The sequence below is a fragment of the Solanum tuberosum genome, unplaced genomic scaffold (assembly GCF_000226075.1).
Source record: "Solanum tuberosum cultivar DM 1-3 516 R44 unplaced genomic scaffold, SolTub_3.0 scf00549, whole genome shotgun sequence".
Taxonomy (NCBI): Eukaryota; Viridiplantae; Streptophyta; class Magnoliopsida; order Solanales; family Solanaceae; genus Solanum; species Solanum tuberosum.
The window spans coordinates 132,818-149,557 of NW_006239490.1; the positions used below are offsets into that span (position 1 = coordinate 132,818).

Sequence of the window (16,740 nt, forward strand, 5' to 3'; positions counted from 1 at the left end):
ATGGGGATATTTCTTTTCTATTTTATGATTGTGAGATAAGGTGTAGATTGTAGTGCACTTACTTTTTTATCTTTAACTTAGCAACAAATGGATCTTGCCATATAGTGCTAGTACAAATTGGAAAGCTCTCGATGAGCTAATTTATATTTACGAATTTGTTCACCAGACATTTGACTTAGTAAACATGTTGAATATTGCAAAGTAAGAACTCATTTTGATCTTATAATTTTCACACAACATTTTTGCTCATTTTTGCTCTTACACTCTAGCAACTCTCTCTGATTTCACTCACTTGTTGTTTGTTGTCTTGCTTTCTTTCTCTTTCTTTTCACTTAGTTACTTACGACTCAAATGATTCACCTCTATTTATCGTAGGTGATAGAAGGATCTGCAGAGAGATATTTACTATTCGCTTCTAGAATATTTCTGACTATATTTTTTTAATGTATTTCAGGGCTGGTTGCTCATATTCATGCTTACTTCAAAATCCACTAAATTCAATTGGAAAGTCATATTCCTAAAATAGCAGCGTCTTTTTGTACATAATCAATAATATTTTATTTTTTACATAATCCATAACAATAAACAAACTATCCAAAACAAAAGTTCCTTTTTTTTTTTTTTGGAGCATGCCAATTTTTAAGTGCTCAGAAAGATGGGGAATAAAAGAACTGAGGGCTGCAGAACCACACACCACTTAAAATAACCACCACCAGCAACATATACAGTGCAATCCCTGCACCCACAAACGGAGTATGGAGATGGTACTGTATACGTAGACCTTAACCTATAACATGTAATAATCAAACGAAAAAGTTTGAATATAAATAAATAAACGCAACTTCTATAGCAGGCATATTTCCCTATAAGCAGGACAACTAAACACCGGGCTGTAGACCAAGTCCTTTGCGCGTCTTTCCAACAAATAGATCCCCAGATTTTATCATGCCTGGAACGCGTCCAGCGATTGACAAACAAGGAAATTGAGCCACTGCATCTTTTCTCCCTAGAGAAACTATAGCCAATGCCTTGGTTGCTGGTTTATATACAGCCAATTTGTGATCATCTTCCACTCCCTTTATTAACGACGTGATGTTCTTGGCTACTACCTTTGCATGTTCTTGAGCCAAATATCCTTGTTTAAGTTCCTGCATTTCACCATCACAAAGTAAGGATGTCTTCCATGTAAAATGCTTATTATGACACAAGAACTACTACGATTCATTGGAGCTTTTATTGGTAGAATAATAGTTATCCATTTACATAGCGTACACATATTAACAAGGTCTAGTTACTTGCTTGGACTTTTCTATACGAGGAGGAGCTAGGAAGAGAAGATGCATAGACAGAGGTTCTTGAAAAACGCTTTCTTGAATGTACATTTAAGGTTTATAGGGATGACAACAAGCTGTAAGAAACTTAAAAAGGTATGGTTGACTTACCGGAACATCAGTGATGTCCCCAATAGCAAAGATATTGTTGCGACCCTTAATCCTCAAATTTGAATCAACCATTACCCTTCCACGACTGTCCAAACTATCCTTCAAGATAGTTTCTTTTAACCATGCTGAACCAAATAGTGTACCGGTGCAAAGAAAATAGCAATCAGCAACTATAGTTTCTCCACCAGATGTTCTATAAACACCATCTGATTGAGAGTTAACAACGACAGATTGCTCCAATATGACTTCAACTTTCTTCGAAGTAAGCCAATTAAGTGCCTTTTTGCTGGCGCTTTCTCCAATAAATTCCAATAATCTTGATCCCCTGTGCACCAATGTCACCTTCTTAGCAGGAAAATCTGCAACAATTTCAGCAGCCAACTCCACACCTGTTGGCCCTCCTCCGACTATTAATATGGAGTCAGCAGCCTTTATCTTTTCATACTCTGTAGACCAAGGAACAAGAGTTGAGCACAAGTTATACATACCCTGATTAGTTTAATGAACAATTTCAGCTTGGTTTAATGAACAATGGAAGTTTGATTTGTATTACTACTCTGTCATTTGTTGCTTCATTTGCTTTTGTATCTTGCTATTGTGCTGTCATATTTTTAATGATGTCGTGATCTAAGTCCCAATATACACTTGGTATACCAAATGTAAAGAGCTTACATCAATCTATGGTTTTCTACGAATAACATCCAGTAATATGTACTGCTGACATAACTAAAGCTAAGAATTTCTTTTAGCCTCTCTAGGTTCCTAAACAGAAAACAAGAAGATAAATCTGATTCTCTTTTCTTTTTGTTCCTTCCTTTTCCATACACCCTATCCCCTTTCTTAAAGTTTTCTATTATTATATGGTTTTTGAAGTGACGGAAATTATGAAACAGAATGCACGACTATGATAAAGGTGAAGTGTTGATCTAAAACAAGGTAATTGTGCATGTTCAAAAACTATCAGATTGTAAAGTAAGACAAGCTGTTTGTAAGGTGATGGCAATATATAACCATTTGAGTACTCAATTACCTATCAGAAAACCGTCGAATTTCTTAAGGTTCGTGTCTTAAGATAAAAGTAAAACTAGTTACACACAAGCTTTGAGTTCTATGAAAGCAGAACACAAAAGTAACCACGAGATTGGACCAATACCTGCTTGGTATTGACTGATCTTCTCCGTTCTCGCCTCAGCACCGCTTTGTGTATGACCAGTGGCAACAACAAGATAGTCATATGCAATTCGGCTGCCTTGTTTGGTCAATACATCAGTGTCTGTGATGTCAACTGCAGCTGATGGAATGATTTTCGCATGAGGAAGGTATTCAGAGTGAGAAATGACAGATCTTTTTGCAAATTCAGGTTCAACCATACACCTCAAGCTTGCCCATGTTATCTCATAGTACTCTTTCCTGTTTCATTTTCAAGTATTCAGTTAATTTAAGCACAATAAACTAATAGTAGAGTAATAAACAAGCACAAACAATTGAACAAGTATTCATGATAAAAAAAATCAAGAAATTGAAACGATCAATCCTTAAACCACTCATATAGCTAACAACAACACAACAACATAACATGTCTAAATCCCACAAGTGAGGTCTGAGGAGGGTATGGATGTACAAAGACCTTACCGCTATCTTTGCAAGGTAGGGACACTCATACTAACAACAACATAACCAGTGTAATCCCATGAGTGGAATCTGGGAAGGGTTCGCAAACCTTATCCCTATCTTTGCACGTTAGGGACATTTATATAGCTAACAACAACATAACTCGCGTAATCCCACAAGTGGGGTTTGACATGGGGAAGATGTACACAGACCTTACCCCATTACTCCTATCTTTGCAAGGTATGGAACACACATAAATCTAACAACAACAACATAACCGGTGTAATCCCACGAGTGTGATCTACGAAGGAGCATATACGCAAACCTTATCTCTATCTTCGCGACGCATTAGGGACACTCATAAAGCTAACACATAATCAAATTCACAATGAGAGGCAAAAAGTTGATAAAATAGAAATGCTTACTCATCAATGAGGGAAACATTGACCTCACTTTTAAGGGTTTTAGCAACAACAGAACCAGCAACTCCACCCCCAATCACAACCACATTTTTCTTTTCTCCCCCTGAACTCATATCCAAAATTTCAGATAAAAATAACAACTTTAAGACAAAAAATTCAAGAAATAGCAAACCCAAATTGTATAAACGCAAAATCTGCAATTTAATATTGTTGGGAGAACAAAACATCAAATAATCCTCTTATATACAAGAAAAAATTACGTGTGTGTCAACATAAGAAATTGGAAAAAAAAAAAGGAATCTTCTAGAACAAGGAAATCAAGAGGAAATTGGATTTTCTGAATAGAAAAAAGGGAAGATTCCTGGATTTCTTCTAAGTATTTGGGAAAAGAATTAATGCTTTACAGATTATGCTTATTTTTTTTGTTTTTAAAATGCTAGGTTGGAAGAAAAGTAAGAAAGAAGAAAAGAACAAATTGTGTGTTAAAGCTTTTTTGCATTTTTTTTTAGGCTTAAGTATCTCCGACCATCTAAAGTTGTTCGCATAATTTACTTAGACACTCTAACTTATTCCTGTGTCAATTGAACACCTTATTTGTTCAAAAGTCATTCCTATTAGACACAAAATGTTGACATGGCAAAAAACGTGTGGTTCACTTTCTTTGAGCGCGTTGAGTTATTAAAAAATAATATTTTTTCTTTTTTTCTCCTTAACTTATGCACCTAAATTAATAAAAAAGAAAGAAAAATAATTAACAAAAAAAAAAAAGAGTAGTCGTCTTGTTCCCATCCCTATGTCTATTATTCCACCATTTTCATCATTTTTCTTACACACATGCGCACACCACACACCACACCCCACCCCTCCACCTCTCTCTTTCTCTCACCCTCTGCCATTCTTCTTCTTATTTTTCTTTTTTTATGTTAATTTATGTCTCAAATATCTTGATGAAGCTCAATTTATTACATGAAAAAAATATGAATTGATTTTTTTTTGCAAAAGTTTGTTATTATTTGTTCCAATTCCAATAAATAGTAACTAATGGATAGAAGATGAAGGCAATGAGTAAAAGATTTTCATGCTATCAAAATGAAAGAGAATGAATATTTAGCTTGAGTGGATAGCAATGGTGTATTTTGTATTGCCGACGCCAATGAAAGAGATGAAAGAAGTAGAGCGATGGTTTGTTGGTGTCGACACCAGCTCCGGTGGAAGGGAAAATCAGAATTTATATTTGCCATTGTTGATTTAGAAGATTAGAAGAAAAAAAAAGGAGAATAGTGTTCTGATAGGTAACAGGGAAGAACTTGGGTGGTTGATAACAATGGTAACTATTAAAGATTTGTTTTTTAATCTTTTTTTTTTTTGAATCTTAACAATTTGTCATTGTTAATCTATGATAAAGAAGAACAGAAAACAAAAAAGAGAAAGAGCCGATGGGGGGCTGGTCATGGGTAGCAGGGGAAAGGTTTGGTGGGGTGGGGGAATTGTGCAGGGATTAAAAATTTTATTTTATTTTTTATTATTTAAAATATTTTTCTTCACTCATATTGAATTATATTTTTAAATATTTTTTTTTGGATCCAATTGACAGATGTTATTATTTAATTCGTCATAGTGTCATGTCATAGCAAGTGTATCTCACACACTTAATATTTTGGCTGATTGTCCAAAAAATGTCAAATAGGTATCAATTCAAAGTACTAGAGGTGTTCAATAGGTAAAAGGCTTAGTTGAGGTGTTCAAATGAAATATGCGGACAACTTTAAGGGGCTGTGTATGACTTAAGCCTTTTTTTTTTATATTATTATATCATAGGTAGTTGAAGAATTTAAAGGGACTAAAATGACGTAAACAATGATCTAAATTCTAATATACAGTAGTATAATCATATTTGGATTATTTTATGGGGATCTAATATTCCTGTTTTTCGTAAAAAATAATAATCACTTTTTAGCATATATCACACGTCACACAAGTCAAAACTCGATGACAAAAGAATTTTTGTTTTTAAAATGCCTTGATAGAAATTAGGAATGTGTTGAGTACAAATGAAAATGAAAATAAATGAGCTTTTTATTTATTGCCTTCTAATATATATGTAAAAAATATTATGTCAAAACATTAGTAATAGTATCTTATATGTTTTTCTTAAACGTCAAAAAAATTCAAAACGCTTTCTTGCCTCTAAAATCGAAAACTTATTTTCCTTACGAAATATGTTTATGACAATACTTATGATCTCATTAATAAGGAATACATGCACAACACTCATTGCCAAAGAAGCAAAGACTAATAGTCTAATACATATATATCTTTATCCAGTTTGTATAATTTATAATATATTATTTTAATTTATTTTAAAGAAAATAATCTTTGTATATTTTAAAAAATAATCTCATTCAATCCTTCATGTATATAATAATTTAAAATCAAACTAATATTTTAAACTTATTTTAAATTCAAACATCTAAAATCTTTCTCTTAAATTTAGTTGATCAAATAGAAACCAAAATTTATAACTTGAAGGGATTCTAGTTTTTCATATTATAACGTCGATTTATTATCCAGATGGATTACATCACAATGATAGATCATGTTGCAATACATTTATTTTACATGACAAAAACAACTAGACACCCATATATTACATGTGTACAACGAACTACCAAAGTTTCAGAACCATGTTATATGTTGTTGCTTCTTGCTACGAACATTTCTCCCCTTGAGTGGCTTTGGGTTGGTAACAACTTAAATATAAACAAATGAACATAGGCAGTACCATTTGATCAGCAGTAATTCACATCTTTGACCTAAGACGACTGAGAGTCGCCTGAATTGTTCCGTGTGGTTCATCCGTTGGCAAGTAAACATCGTCAGCAAACTGAAAGGTTACCATAGATAAATATCAATCATTGATTCAAGCTCGTGAGAGAAGTACATGATCAGTGGTATATAATGCCCAAGAGATCAACCTTGTAGCATCATAACTTTTTTCTCTTGACTGAATGCATGCAATATGCAATGCAACAAGAAAACTGGAAAACTAAAACATCTGAAGCAACTGGACAATACATGGTTAAAGATATGTAACTCGAGAATCGTTTACGTGGATCATTAACTGTACCTACTGCATTAACTTCTCTTGTTTCAAACTCTTCCATTACATGTAGATACTGTATCACCACGACTTGGCATGATGGGCTAAGTTAATATTAAATTAAGAATGTGGATTCATTATTGCCAACAAATTCCAGCCCCCCCATCACTGCTCTCTTCCTTTCCCGAGACCAAATCCATGTAGGCCATCCCTCCAGTATTGACATGTTTTCAATGCTTCGAAAAAGGTAGTATTTTCTGGCTTTCAGAGATTAGAGTATTCGATGATTGTGCTGCCACCATGCCATGGCAAAAGCAGGTCGAAAGAACATCTACGTAGTTTGTTTAAGTTTCTTCTTAGCCGGTGTCGGCTACACATAGTTTTTGTGCATTTATTAAGCATCAATTTTGATGTCGTTGCAGTATATCTACTTTTAAGTTCTCTTTAGCATGAATAAAATTTGGACCTAATCACTAAGAATCTTCTATCCCAGCTCCACTGATTCACTTCCATGATTGCTCCTTTTTCCCAAGCCCAGACATCACTACTTTACCTCTATTCAATGCCCCAGCACCCTTGACTTCCCCTGGCCCTTAGTCCCACCCTTCCCCCTAACTAATCCAGCCTGTCTTGCTTTCCTAAAACAACTCAGGTTCTCCATTGGTCTTCTTATCTTTCTTTTTCTTTTATTTTGGAACAGGTAATGTATATTCCGCAATATTGAGGATTCAGCTGTCAATAAAGTTAGCTGAACTGTTAGTTAGTTCCCTAACATTCCAGCTGTATTATTAGTTTGTTAGTTAACCAACTATAGATTAGTTGTACATCCAACCAAAGTTAACTAACTATAGATTAGCTTTATATCCTACAATTGAATTGGGAGTTGTCATCTATAGATTAGTTTTACATCCTACCAAAATTAAACTAATCTATAGATTAACTATAGATGACAACGCCCAATTCTGTCATCACAAAGGGAAGGCCTCAATTAAGGCTTATTTAGTTTTGCTAAGGTAGAGAGCAGGTTTAAGCAATTGACCATATTTTCTCATGGAAATTGGTCCAGTTTTGGACGGGAATTTGCCTGGTAAATATCATTACAAGGGTTGGGAAATAACTTGATCATCAAATTCACTGCATTGCAGCACACAGTTCCACTGTAGTCCAGTAAATGAGGGAAGGGCAACTTTACCTTAACAATTACTGGTTTATCTTTGCTTGGCAAATTGACCGGCAGAAAATGGAGATTTGGCATCTTCAACTGAATGAATGAAATGTCAGGAAACCTGAAAGCACAATACCAAGAAACCGTAAGGATTTATGTGGTTTGCGAGCTATTGCATAGGAGTGGGGGTTTTACCTTGTGCGCACCCAAAGGGTAGCGGCTGCGGGTTTCCCTTGTCATAAAAAAAATAAAACTTGAAGAAGAAAATAAAGTGATTTCGAGGTTTAGTTTCTCTTATGTGTGCGCGAGGAAAATGAGAAAACGTCTTATGAGTTGGAATTGAGAGAAAGACCTTCCAAGAACAGCCTTTGCCATTTCGTAAAGTGTGGCTTGAACAGAAGGGCTGTATACTCCTTCCTTAGATGGTCCAAAGAATGTGTTAAGCAGGGCCTCTTTCACATCCATGTATCTCTCTGTGAAATACAGAGGCTTCAGGGGAAGACTTGAGAGAGATTCAAAAGAGTACCTATATGAACCAATGTTCAGGTTCACAGCACGGTCAACAATGGGCGAATGAAACATGGTAGTATGACTAACAACTAACAAAGCAAGACTAAAATTTCATTCATGTCGGAAAACTTTAACACCATTTCTTTTAGAAAAATAAAAAGATGAATAATTTACCTCCAAGATGCAGTGACCTCTGTAGCCATCATCCTTTCACGAGTTTCAGGCAACATAGTGTACTGGTCCCTAATGAATCCTTCAAAACCTGACTGTTTCAATGAGCTTATTTGTTATACAAATCGACACTGCACTTATTATGCGAAAAAAATTGGTAGCCATTTGTTTAGGGTGGTGTATCAAGAAAGGTGTACTACCAATTCTAATCACATGTAAAAAAAATTCCTAGTTACCATAGGAAGAAGTATATTAGATGCTGGAGCTCCAATTTTAGAGCAAGGAAGACTAAGGACCTGTGTGGGGCCGAATGGATCTTGTCTGGCCCACATATAAACCATCTCAAACTATATACCAGCTATATCTCCATATATCATTCCTGAGAGTACAACCCTTGTTGCCTTGCAGCTGATCCATAGCCCCAACCTCCACTAACTCCGTTCAGAAGGTGGGAGAGTCGAAAGAAAACAAACTAAATTGACTTCCTGGAGCGTGGCATATCTCATTTTTACTAAAGGAGGATCACATATCTTAATAGGATACTGTAAAACGCTTTCATTCAAACTCCAGAACCCTTTTCTTTCTTGTTTTTAGGTATGTGGAACTGTAACTTTACCTGCAGCAACTAGAAGCAGAAAATAAAGAAACTTAGCCAGATGTATAACAGGGATTACCTTAGTTGTCTTCAGAATTGATAATCCTTCAATACCAGACGTCAGGCGCAATGTTCCTGATTTATCGACCATTACTTCAGTTGTGTGTCTCTCAGAGCCAAGCTTAAAACCTTGTAATGATGCAACATACAACAATCATTAATTTCAAGGAAACCCAATTTCTTCATTAATATCAGTACATCACCTCATCAGATAGAAAATCAGATTGTATAAATGGAAACCAAAGTTAAGAGGTGCAACAAGTTAGAGATATCAAACAAAAGCAACATTATGGCTTAAGGCACTCGAGCATTCCAAAGCTTAAATTTTTCCCATGCAACCACTTGAATCCTCTAAACTCATTGAGCATTGGATCACTAGAAACAACTCTTTTTTGATTCATACAATGAGGACATTGCAAACCCCTTTATCAAGGTGTCTGTCTCCTCCAGTATTCAACTCCCAGATTGGACCATATTCTGAGCCAATAAATTCAAGATAAAAGGGGTCCACAAACTGCAACTCTTAGGATTTTGCAACTATGTTTCAGGAAATTATAGCTCCTTGTAATATATGATAGAGGACCAACTTTAAGGCCTTTTATTAGCTAAAAATTGATATGATCAGCTAAAACGGATTCGAACAGTATTTCCAAAAAAAGTAGTTTCAGACATAAAACAGCTCTTGGAAGCATTTGACAAAAGAAGGTTGCAGGTGCTCGTCTCCTAGATAACTCTGCCTACCAAGACTTAGGAAGATGAGAAGAAATCACCCCGATTGATTTTATTCTAACATAAACCAAAAGCAAGCAAATACAAACTATGGAATCTCATGATGCGTCCAAACAAGGATTACAATGTTAGATCAGGTTTATCTAGTTAACTGCATTAACCAGATTGTAGCCATTATCAAGCTTAATGTTTTAGCATTTCATAAAGATCTAATTTTCAAATATGATCATGATCAAATGAGAAATAGGAGAATTTAGACTCTCTTTTTTAAAAAAAAGTTAGGAGTATTTAGACTATTTAGGAAGCTTTGATGGAAATAACTCATTATTTGGAAGCAAAATTGCCTCAGACTTGACTTTGAACTTGGTCTCGCCTTATCAAGTTTGACAGCATATTTAAATGAAAGTACAGAAGTCTGTGACACTGGCTAATTCTCTGAAAGAGATAATAACATAGGGAAAAAATATGTTAAATTACTCACAAAATGTCTTATCATAACTTACAATGGGACTAGAATTCAAAATGGCTCATGTGCTGATCTAAGAAAATTAACTTGACATCAAGGAAATGAAGCGAGAGTAAAGAAAGGGGGGAAATCAGCCAACCGGCATACTCACTACAATTTATGAGATTAGCAGCATAAGGTAAGTTAGAGTTTCACTTTAACTTCTAAAGGGAGGGGGAAATTCATTACGGAAGTATGCAACATATTCTGTCGTAAATCAAAAGGCTTACCATGTTCATGTTGTTGGCCCTTTATGCTAATGCGTTCCCATGGCTTTTCAACTATATTAACAATTGCAGCAGTGACCTACAACAACAGAATATGAAAAAGCATTTAAGAAGATCCATGTAAAGTGCATCGTAGAAGCCATATTAGTCAGTCGTATAATTATATTAAGCAACGTCACGACAAAGCACAAGAATTTCCAAACTCCACACAACACAAGGCAACAATACACAATTGTTTATTCTTCTGAACAGAGCAATTGACAGATTAACGGACATAATCTCAGATTGATCTGTGCGAAAAAATGAGGTGTCTTTCAGAACACTGAGAGCACGTACCCTAGATGTTTAATTAACATGGTACCTTTCTGACAATTACTTACTTCAGTGGCTAAAATAACCAAGTAGTCAATGGCAGATAACTAACATCATTACATGGCAATTGGCAAGAGTGTCATGAACCCAGATATAATAATGATCAAGTGAGGGGCACGTGGTTGAAATTAATCGATTGTCTGCTCGCTCATATAAACGGGGTTGGACCTATGGTGAAAAGCATACAAAATTGAGGATTATCTCAGTTCTTTCTTTCCTCTTCACGTTATCTCCCTCTCTCCTCTGATCCTTCTCTTCCTCTTCTAATCTCTTCTTTTCTCATTCTCTGTAGAAATCAAGCCTATCAATGGCCACCGTGTTCCATTTTTTTATTTTACTCCAGTAATAAAAATCACAAAATTGTCCCAAAAACACTGTTCCATGACATCCAATTATTTTCTTACTGAGATTTCATTATTAGATATTAACAACAACGCCTCAGTCCCAAATAAAGTCGGTGATTAATAGATTTTGACGAAGTGTTACCTGCTGATAAAAGGAGGTGAAGTGCTTTGCAAGTACAATGGCAAAATCTTCAGCTGAAAGTTGCTCTGAACATTCCTTAGCTTTCGCATATACCTATTTCACAATTCAATAATCAGAACCAACAATACAGAGAAATCCTCAAGTAAAATGTATAATTCAGAATTTAATCAGAATTTTTTTCCAAAAAAAAAGTACAAGCTAATTATCTAATCCGTGATCATGCAATATCTTAGACAATTAGATCAATCCTACAGTCTCATTATGTCATTCATGACTCAGGATCATCCAATTTCTTCGGAAAAAAACAGTGAAAACCAAAATACCAGCATTTCTGTACTAGTTTCACGGATGATGAAATTGATCAACAGATCCGTGGCTAGCCAGAGAGTCAAGCCACGAAAGTAGCGCTTTAGTCCCCAAAGAGGCTCTCTAGCAATTTTTATTTATTTTAATCCCAACCTCAAATCAAAGATTAAGTTAAGGACGTGTGAGTACCAACTTTTACTCAGTTAAATAAGCCGCCCTGATCTGATGATCTAACAAAATTAGAATCTTACTAAGATTTCATTATTAGACATTCATCTATGCATATGAATAAGCTGTTATAGAAAAAGAGAAGTAGAAGGAATTACAGTGTTCTTCATGGTATCGGTGGCGACGATATCGGAATTATCGCCGGAGACATAGGCAGGTAAACAATCGGAGATGAGGCTGATGTTAACGCTCCATTCAACAAAGTGATGTTTCCCATCTCGATCTCTCCAAACCCTAGCTACTCTCACTCTGGATTTTCCATGCCTCTGCTCCAGTTTCAGTCCGCTCAATTCCGCCATCTTCGTTTCACTAGTGAACTTGTGCTCTGCTATATAAAAATCTATCAAATAATTATCTTATAGATTACATACAATTTGGGAAGTTAAGCAAATTCTTTTAATATAATTATAATCATGGAAATATTTTTCTTATATAAGCTATTAAGAATATATTTTTGTCTTATTTTTGTGCATGTTTTGTAATATATATATCACGGGCTGAATATACCGCCTGAAAATTGTTATATTCGTGGAATTACGCAACATATTGCTATTCATTAATTTTCTTTATTTTCATTCCTTATTAATTCATATTGATTCCTTTTCGCTTTAAATAATTATTGACTTTTTTTTATTTCCACTTTCACCGAGTATTAATCTCTTGATACGATTGTTATGTGTATATTCCGTAACATAAAAGTGCTAAATTTTAAAAACTATATAAAAATTAAAAATATATTTTTTAACATATTATTTAATTTTTTAAAATGATGGATATTATTATGTTAGAATTTTATTTTTGCAGTAACAAAATATTTCAGTGGTAAAAATAAGAGTAAATTTTAGGTTTAGTTAAAATTCAAACCATAAATAAAAGGACAAGACATTGAAATTATAGTTGTCAATATTGGCTGACCCATCCCATCCGGATTAACCCATACAAGTTTTGAAATTTGACGGGTCAGGCCGAGTTGATCCACTAATTTGGTGGGCTAGAAACCATCCCAACCCATCAGTACGTGGGTTGTGGCCCTTGTCGGGTCAGCCCACATTTTTAAAAGTATATTATTTTATATTTTTTAAGGAGTAAATTTTAGGTTTAGTAAACATAAAAGTCATATTTGTTTGTATGTTATAGTTATAGTTTGTATAATTGCGCTCTTGCTATGGCTACTAATATGTATATTTCGGTATATATATATAAAAGAATCAATTGTATAATCTGTTTCGATATACATATACAAAAGAATCAATTATATAATATGTGTTTGTATAAAGCGAGAAAGAGAGAAAGACAAAAGAAAATTGGACAAAGGAAGATTTGTATTTGTATAATTATAAGTGTATAGGACGAAAATATATGTATTTGTATTTGTATATACAATTTTCTCTCGCTTTATACAAACACAAATGCAAACGCAATTATACATTTGTGTTTGTATAAAGTGAGAGTGACGAGCGAAATCTGGGAGAGTGGCGAGCGAGATTCTCTAAGGAGAGAGACGAACGAAAAGATATGTATATATAAAATTTTCTCTTTTTATACAAACACAAACGCAATTATACATTTGTGTTTGTATAAAGTGAGAGTGACGAGCGAGATATGGGAGAGTGACGAGCGAGATTCTCTAGGGAGAGAGATGAACGAAATGATATGTATATATACAGTTTTCTCTCGTTTTATACAAACACAAATACATTTTATACATTTGTGTTTGTATGAAGTAAGAGAGGCGAGGGAGAGACTGCCCAGCGAGAAATCAAGAGTGGCGAGCGAGAAATTCAGGGAGAGGCGCGAATGACATTTGTTTGCTACGGGTTACAATTAAATCAAACTGTGGTTATAACATTTAATTTGAATTAATAGTTTGTTATTTTATACAATTTTTCTTAAATATAATTAGTAACAAACTATTCAAAAACATTAAGAGCCCGATTGGATTGGCTTTAAAAAGTAACTTTTAAATCAAAAAATAAAAAGACAAATTTAAATGACTTTTAAGTCAAAAAAAGTAGGAATGAGTCATACTTTTGATTTTTAACTTTTTTTTAAAAGTTAAGTTCATTGTAACTTTGTTAAGTACTCCAAAAGTTAAAAACGATTTAAAAATAAATTTGATCAATTTTTAAGTCAATACAAACGAGCTCTAAAACTAAAAAGATATACTAGTACATGTTTATATTAAAATTTATATAGGCATGAGGTCACATGTCTGCCTGTCCACCTAGGAATATTTTATGATTTGATCTTGTTGTACTTTAATGCTTTATGTTATTTATTTTATTATGCTTAACTATAGGAGGGAGTACATGTACTATAGGTTATACAGTAGGTCAACGTGTCTGCCTGTCCACCTAGGAATATTTTTAGTCCTGATATTTTATGGTTTGATGTTGTTGTAATTTATGATTTATGCTTATAATATTTTTGACCTTTTTTTTTTGGCTTAAGTCATATCAGTGCTTTAAAATTATCCACATTTTTCATTTAGACACCCGAATAAAGTCTTGTATCCATTGAATACTTAAATCTTAATAAATTTATATGACCTTTTTGTGCATCTCAAACGCATATGCATACCAAATGGACCAATGGAACGATGACACATGTCGATTGGATTAAATTCTTTTATAACTCTATTTAAATAATTCATAAGGAACTTCAAGAAAACAAAAAAATATATCCCCCACCCCACCCTTCTTCTTCTCCATTGGAACTTATTTCCAATTCCACAGTGCCGCTGCACCTCAACCGCTACTTATTTCCATTTTCAATGTCGTCGAATCTTAATTCCTAAGCATTGAGACGCTGCACCTCAACTATCACTGAACCATAGCCTCCACCCACTTCTTCTTCTCCATCGAATCTTATCCCTTTCACCGGCGTCAATAATACATCATTGCTATCCATCTAAGTAACCCCTCAATCAATGTTCATTCTAATGGAATTAAACCTTTCATTCATGGTCTTCATCTTCTTTCACTAGTCATCATTATCACAATTACATAAAAAAAAATGAACTTTTGTCGGGAAAAAATAATTAATAACTTTGCTGGAATATTATTTTCATCGGAAACAATGGAGCTTTATCGGAATATTTATAAAAAAAAAAAAAAGGAAGAACAATTGGAGGGAGGAAGATGGGAGAAGACGGCATTTTTTTTAATTAATTATTATTATTATTGTTATTTATTTAATTTAGGTGTATAAGTTGAAAAGAAAAAGAAAAAAATATCATTTTTTATTGTTTCACGCACTTAAGGAGAGTGTTGTACACGTTTTTTGTCATGTCAACGTTTTGTGTCTAATTGGATTCACTTTTGAATATATAAAGTGTTCAATAGGTACAAAGCTAAATTGAGGTGTCTAAGTGAAATCTACGGACAACTTTAAGTGGCTGTGTGTGACTTAAGCCTTTTTTTACACCAAAGTGGGACCCATTAACTTTTGATTGTCATGTGACTATTTAATGACATTATTGATGTATTGAAGGATGCTTTGGTAATTTTCCTGCGATGAATCTGTTTTAATTTTTAATCATCTACTATATCAAATAAGTTGTATAAAATATTATAAATTACGATAATTAATAATTTAAAATATTCAAAAGATGTGAAAACATATAAAAATTTTGAAATACGTTAAAAATTATAATAATTAACAATTTAAAATATCTAAAATTAATATTAAAATTTAATTAACTCTCTAACTCTATCTATGTCACATAAATTGAAATAAAAAACAACACATATTGACCCTTGCTAACACGAACTCCTATCTAATTATACATATAAAAGAAGGCAAGACATATGGTCCAAATTAAAAGAAGGCAAGAAAATAATATTAGTGTGCTTGCATTTTGGTGATGGATTTGCTTTTTGGTCCTCTTTCTTTTAGTTCGTGAGTTTTTCTTACCATTTTTACATTTTTATTTTCTATTCCTTTTTTACAAGTATATGATACTTTTTATCCCAACGGAAACATCACATTTAAATGGGATGTCATCGGCTAGTCTCCGAATGGATATATTGTAAGTTCCACATTGTATTTTGTAATTTACATTTTATTAACTAACTCCACTTTTAATAATTTTCATTGCCAATGGACAGACTACTATGACTATATTCAATTTTCAGGAGTACATGCATATTCAAGCCCTAGATTAGACTTTAGGCTAAAAAAGTAGTAATATGGAGCATGATGGAACCTGAAAACAGGGCAAAGAGATTCATATCCTTTTTAGCCAAATGGTGGTAGCATATGGTATGGAATACTGACCACACCGAGGGACAAGAGAAGGCTTCATTGGTGACATACTTGTTTATACTGTATGAACTACTATCCTAAATGTAGAGTGACACAAAATTCTTCATCCAGATTGGTGGTTTTTTACCTCTATCTGACCTTCTGTTTTGAGGGGGTTCATGTTGGATATAAAGTTGTTGGGTAAGACCACCAAAAATGTAATTTTTTTGTAATAAATAACATGTGATACAAGATACACAAATATAATTTTTATGTTTGCTATATATGAAAGAACATAAAAATCATATTTGTATGTTATAGATATAGTTTGCATAATTGCGCTCCATAGCAAATTTTATGTTTGATATGGAGCTTTTGATTTGTATAATTCGCTACAAACATCCAATTTTATACAAATTGTTCAGTTTTGTATAAATTCATTTATACATTGTAATTTGTATAATAAGTTCTGTATTTATATAATTATAAGTGTATAGGACGAAAATATATGTATGTGTATCTGTATAAACACTTTTCTCTCGCTTTATACAAACGCAAACACATTT

At 33.6% G+C, this 16,740-nt stretch overlaps 2 protein-coding genes across 2 annotated transcripts; both read right to left on the reverse strand.

Moving 5' to 3' along the window:
- Positions 1-595: 595 nt before the first annotated feature.
- On the reverse strand, positions 596-3,864 carry LOC102580841 (apoptosis-inducing factor homolog B-like). Its single transcript, XM_006365621.2, has 4 exons — positions 3,479-3,864; positions 2,596-2,852; positions 1,443-1,888; positions 596-1,148 (listed from the first exon to the last, which is right to left on the reverse strand). The coding sequence occupies exons 1-4, from the start codon at positions 3,700-3,702 to the stop codon at positions 879-881; spliced, it is 1,197 nt and encodes a 398-aa protein (XP_006365683.1). The 5' UTR covers positions 3,703-3,864; the 3' UTR covers positions 596-878.
- Positions 3,865-6,014: 2,150 nt separating this feature from the next.
- Positions 6,015-12,239, reverse strand: LOC102581180 (uricase-2 isozyme 1-like). Its single transcript, NM_001288366.1, is given in 8 exon segments — positions 6,015-6,359; positions 7,768-7,861; positions 8,093-8,266; positions 8,425-8,516; positions 9,096-9,205; positions 10,541-10,616; positions 11,396-11,488; positions 12,028-12,239. Coding segments are annotated over 8 exon segments (924 nt in total). The 5' UTR covers positions 12,229-12,239; the 3' UTR covers positions 6,015-6,275.
- Positions 12,240-16,740: the final 4,501 nt, after the last annotated feature.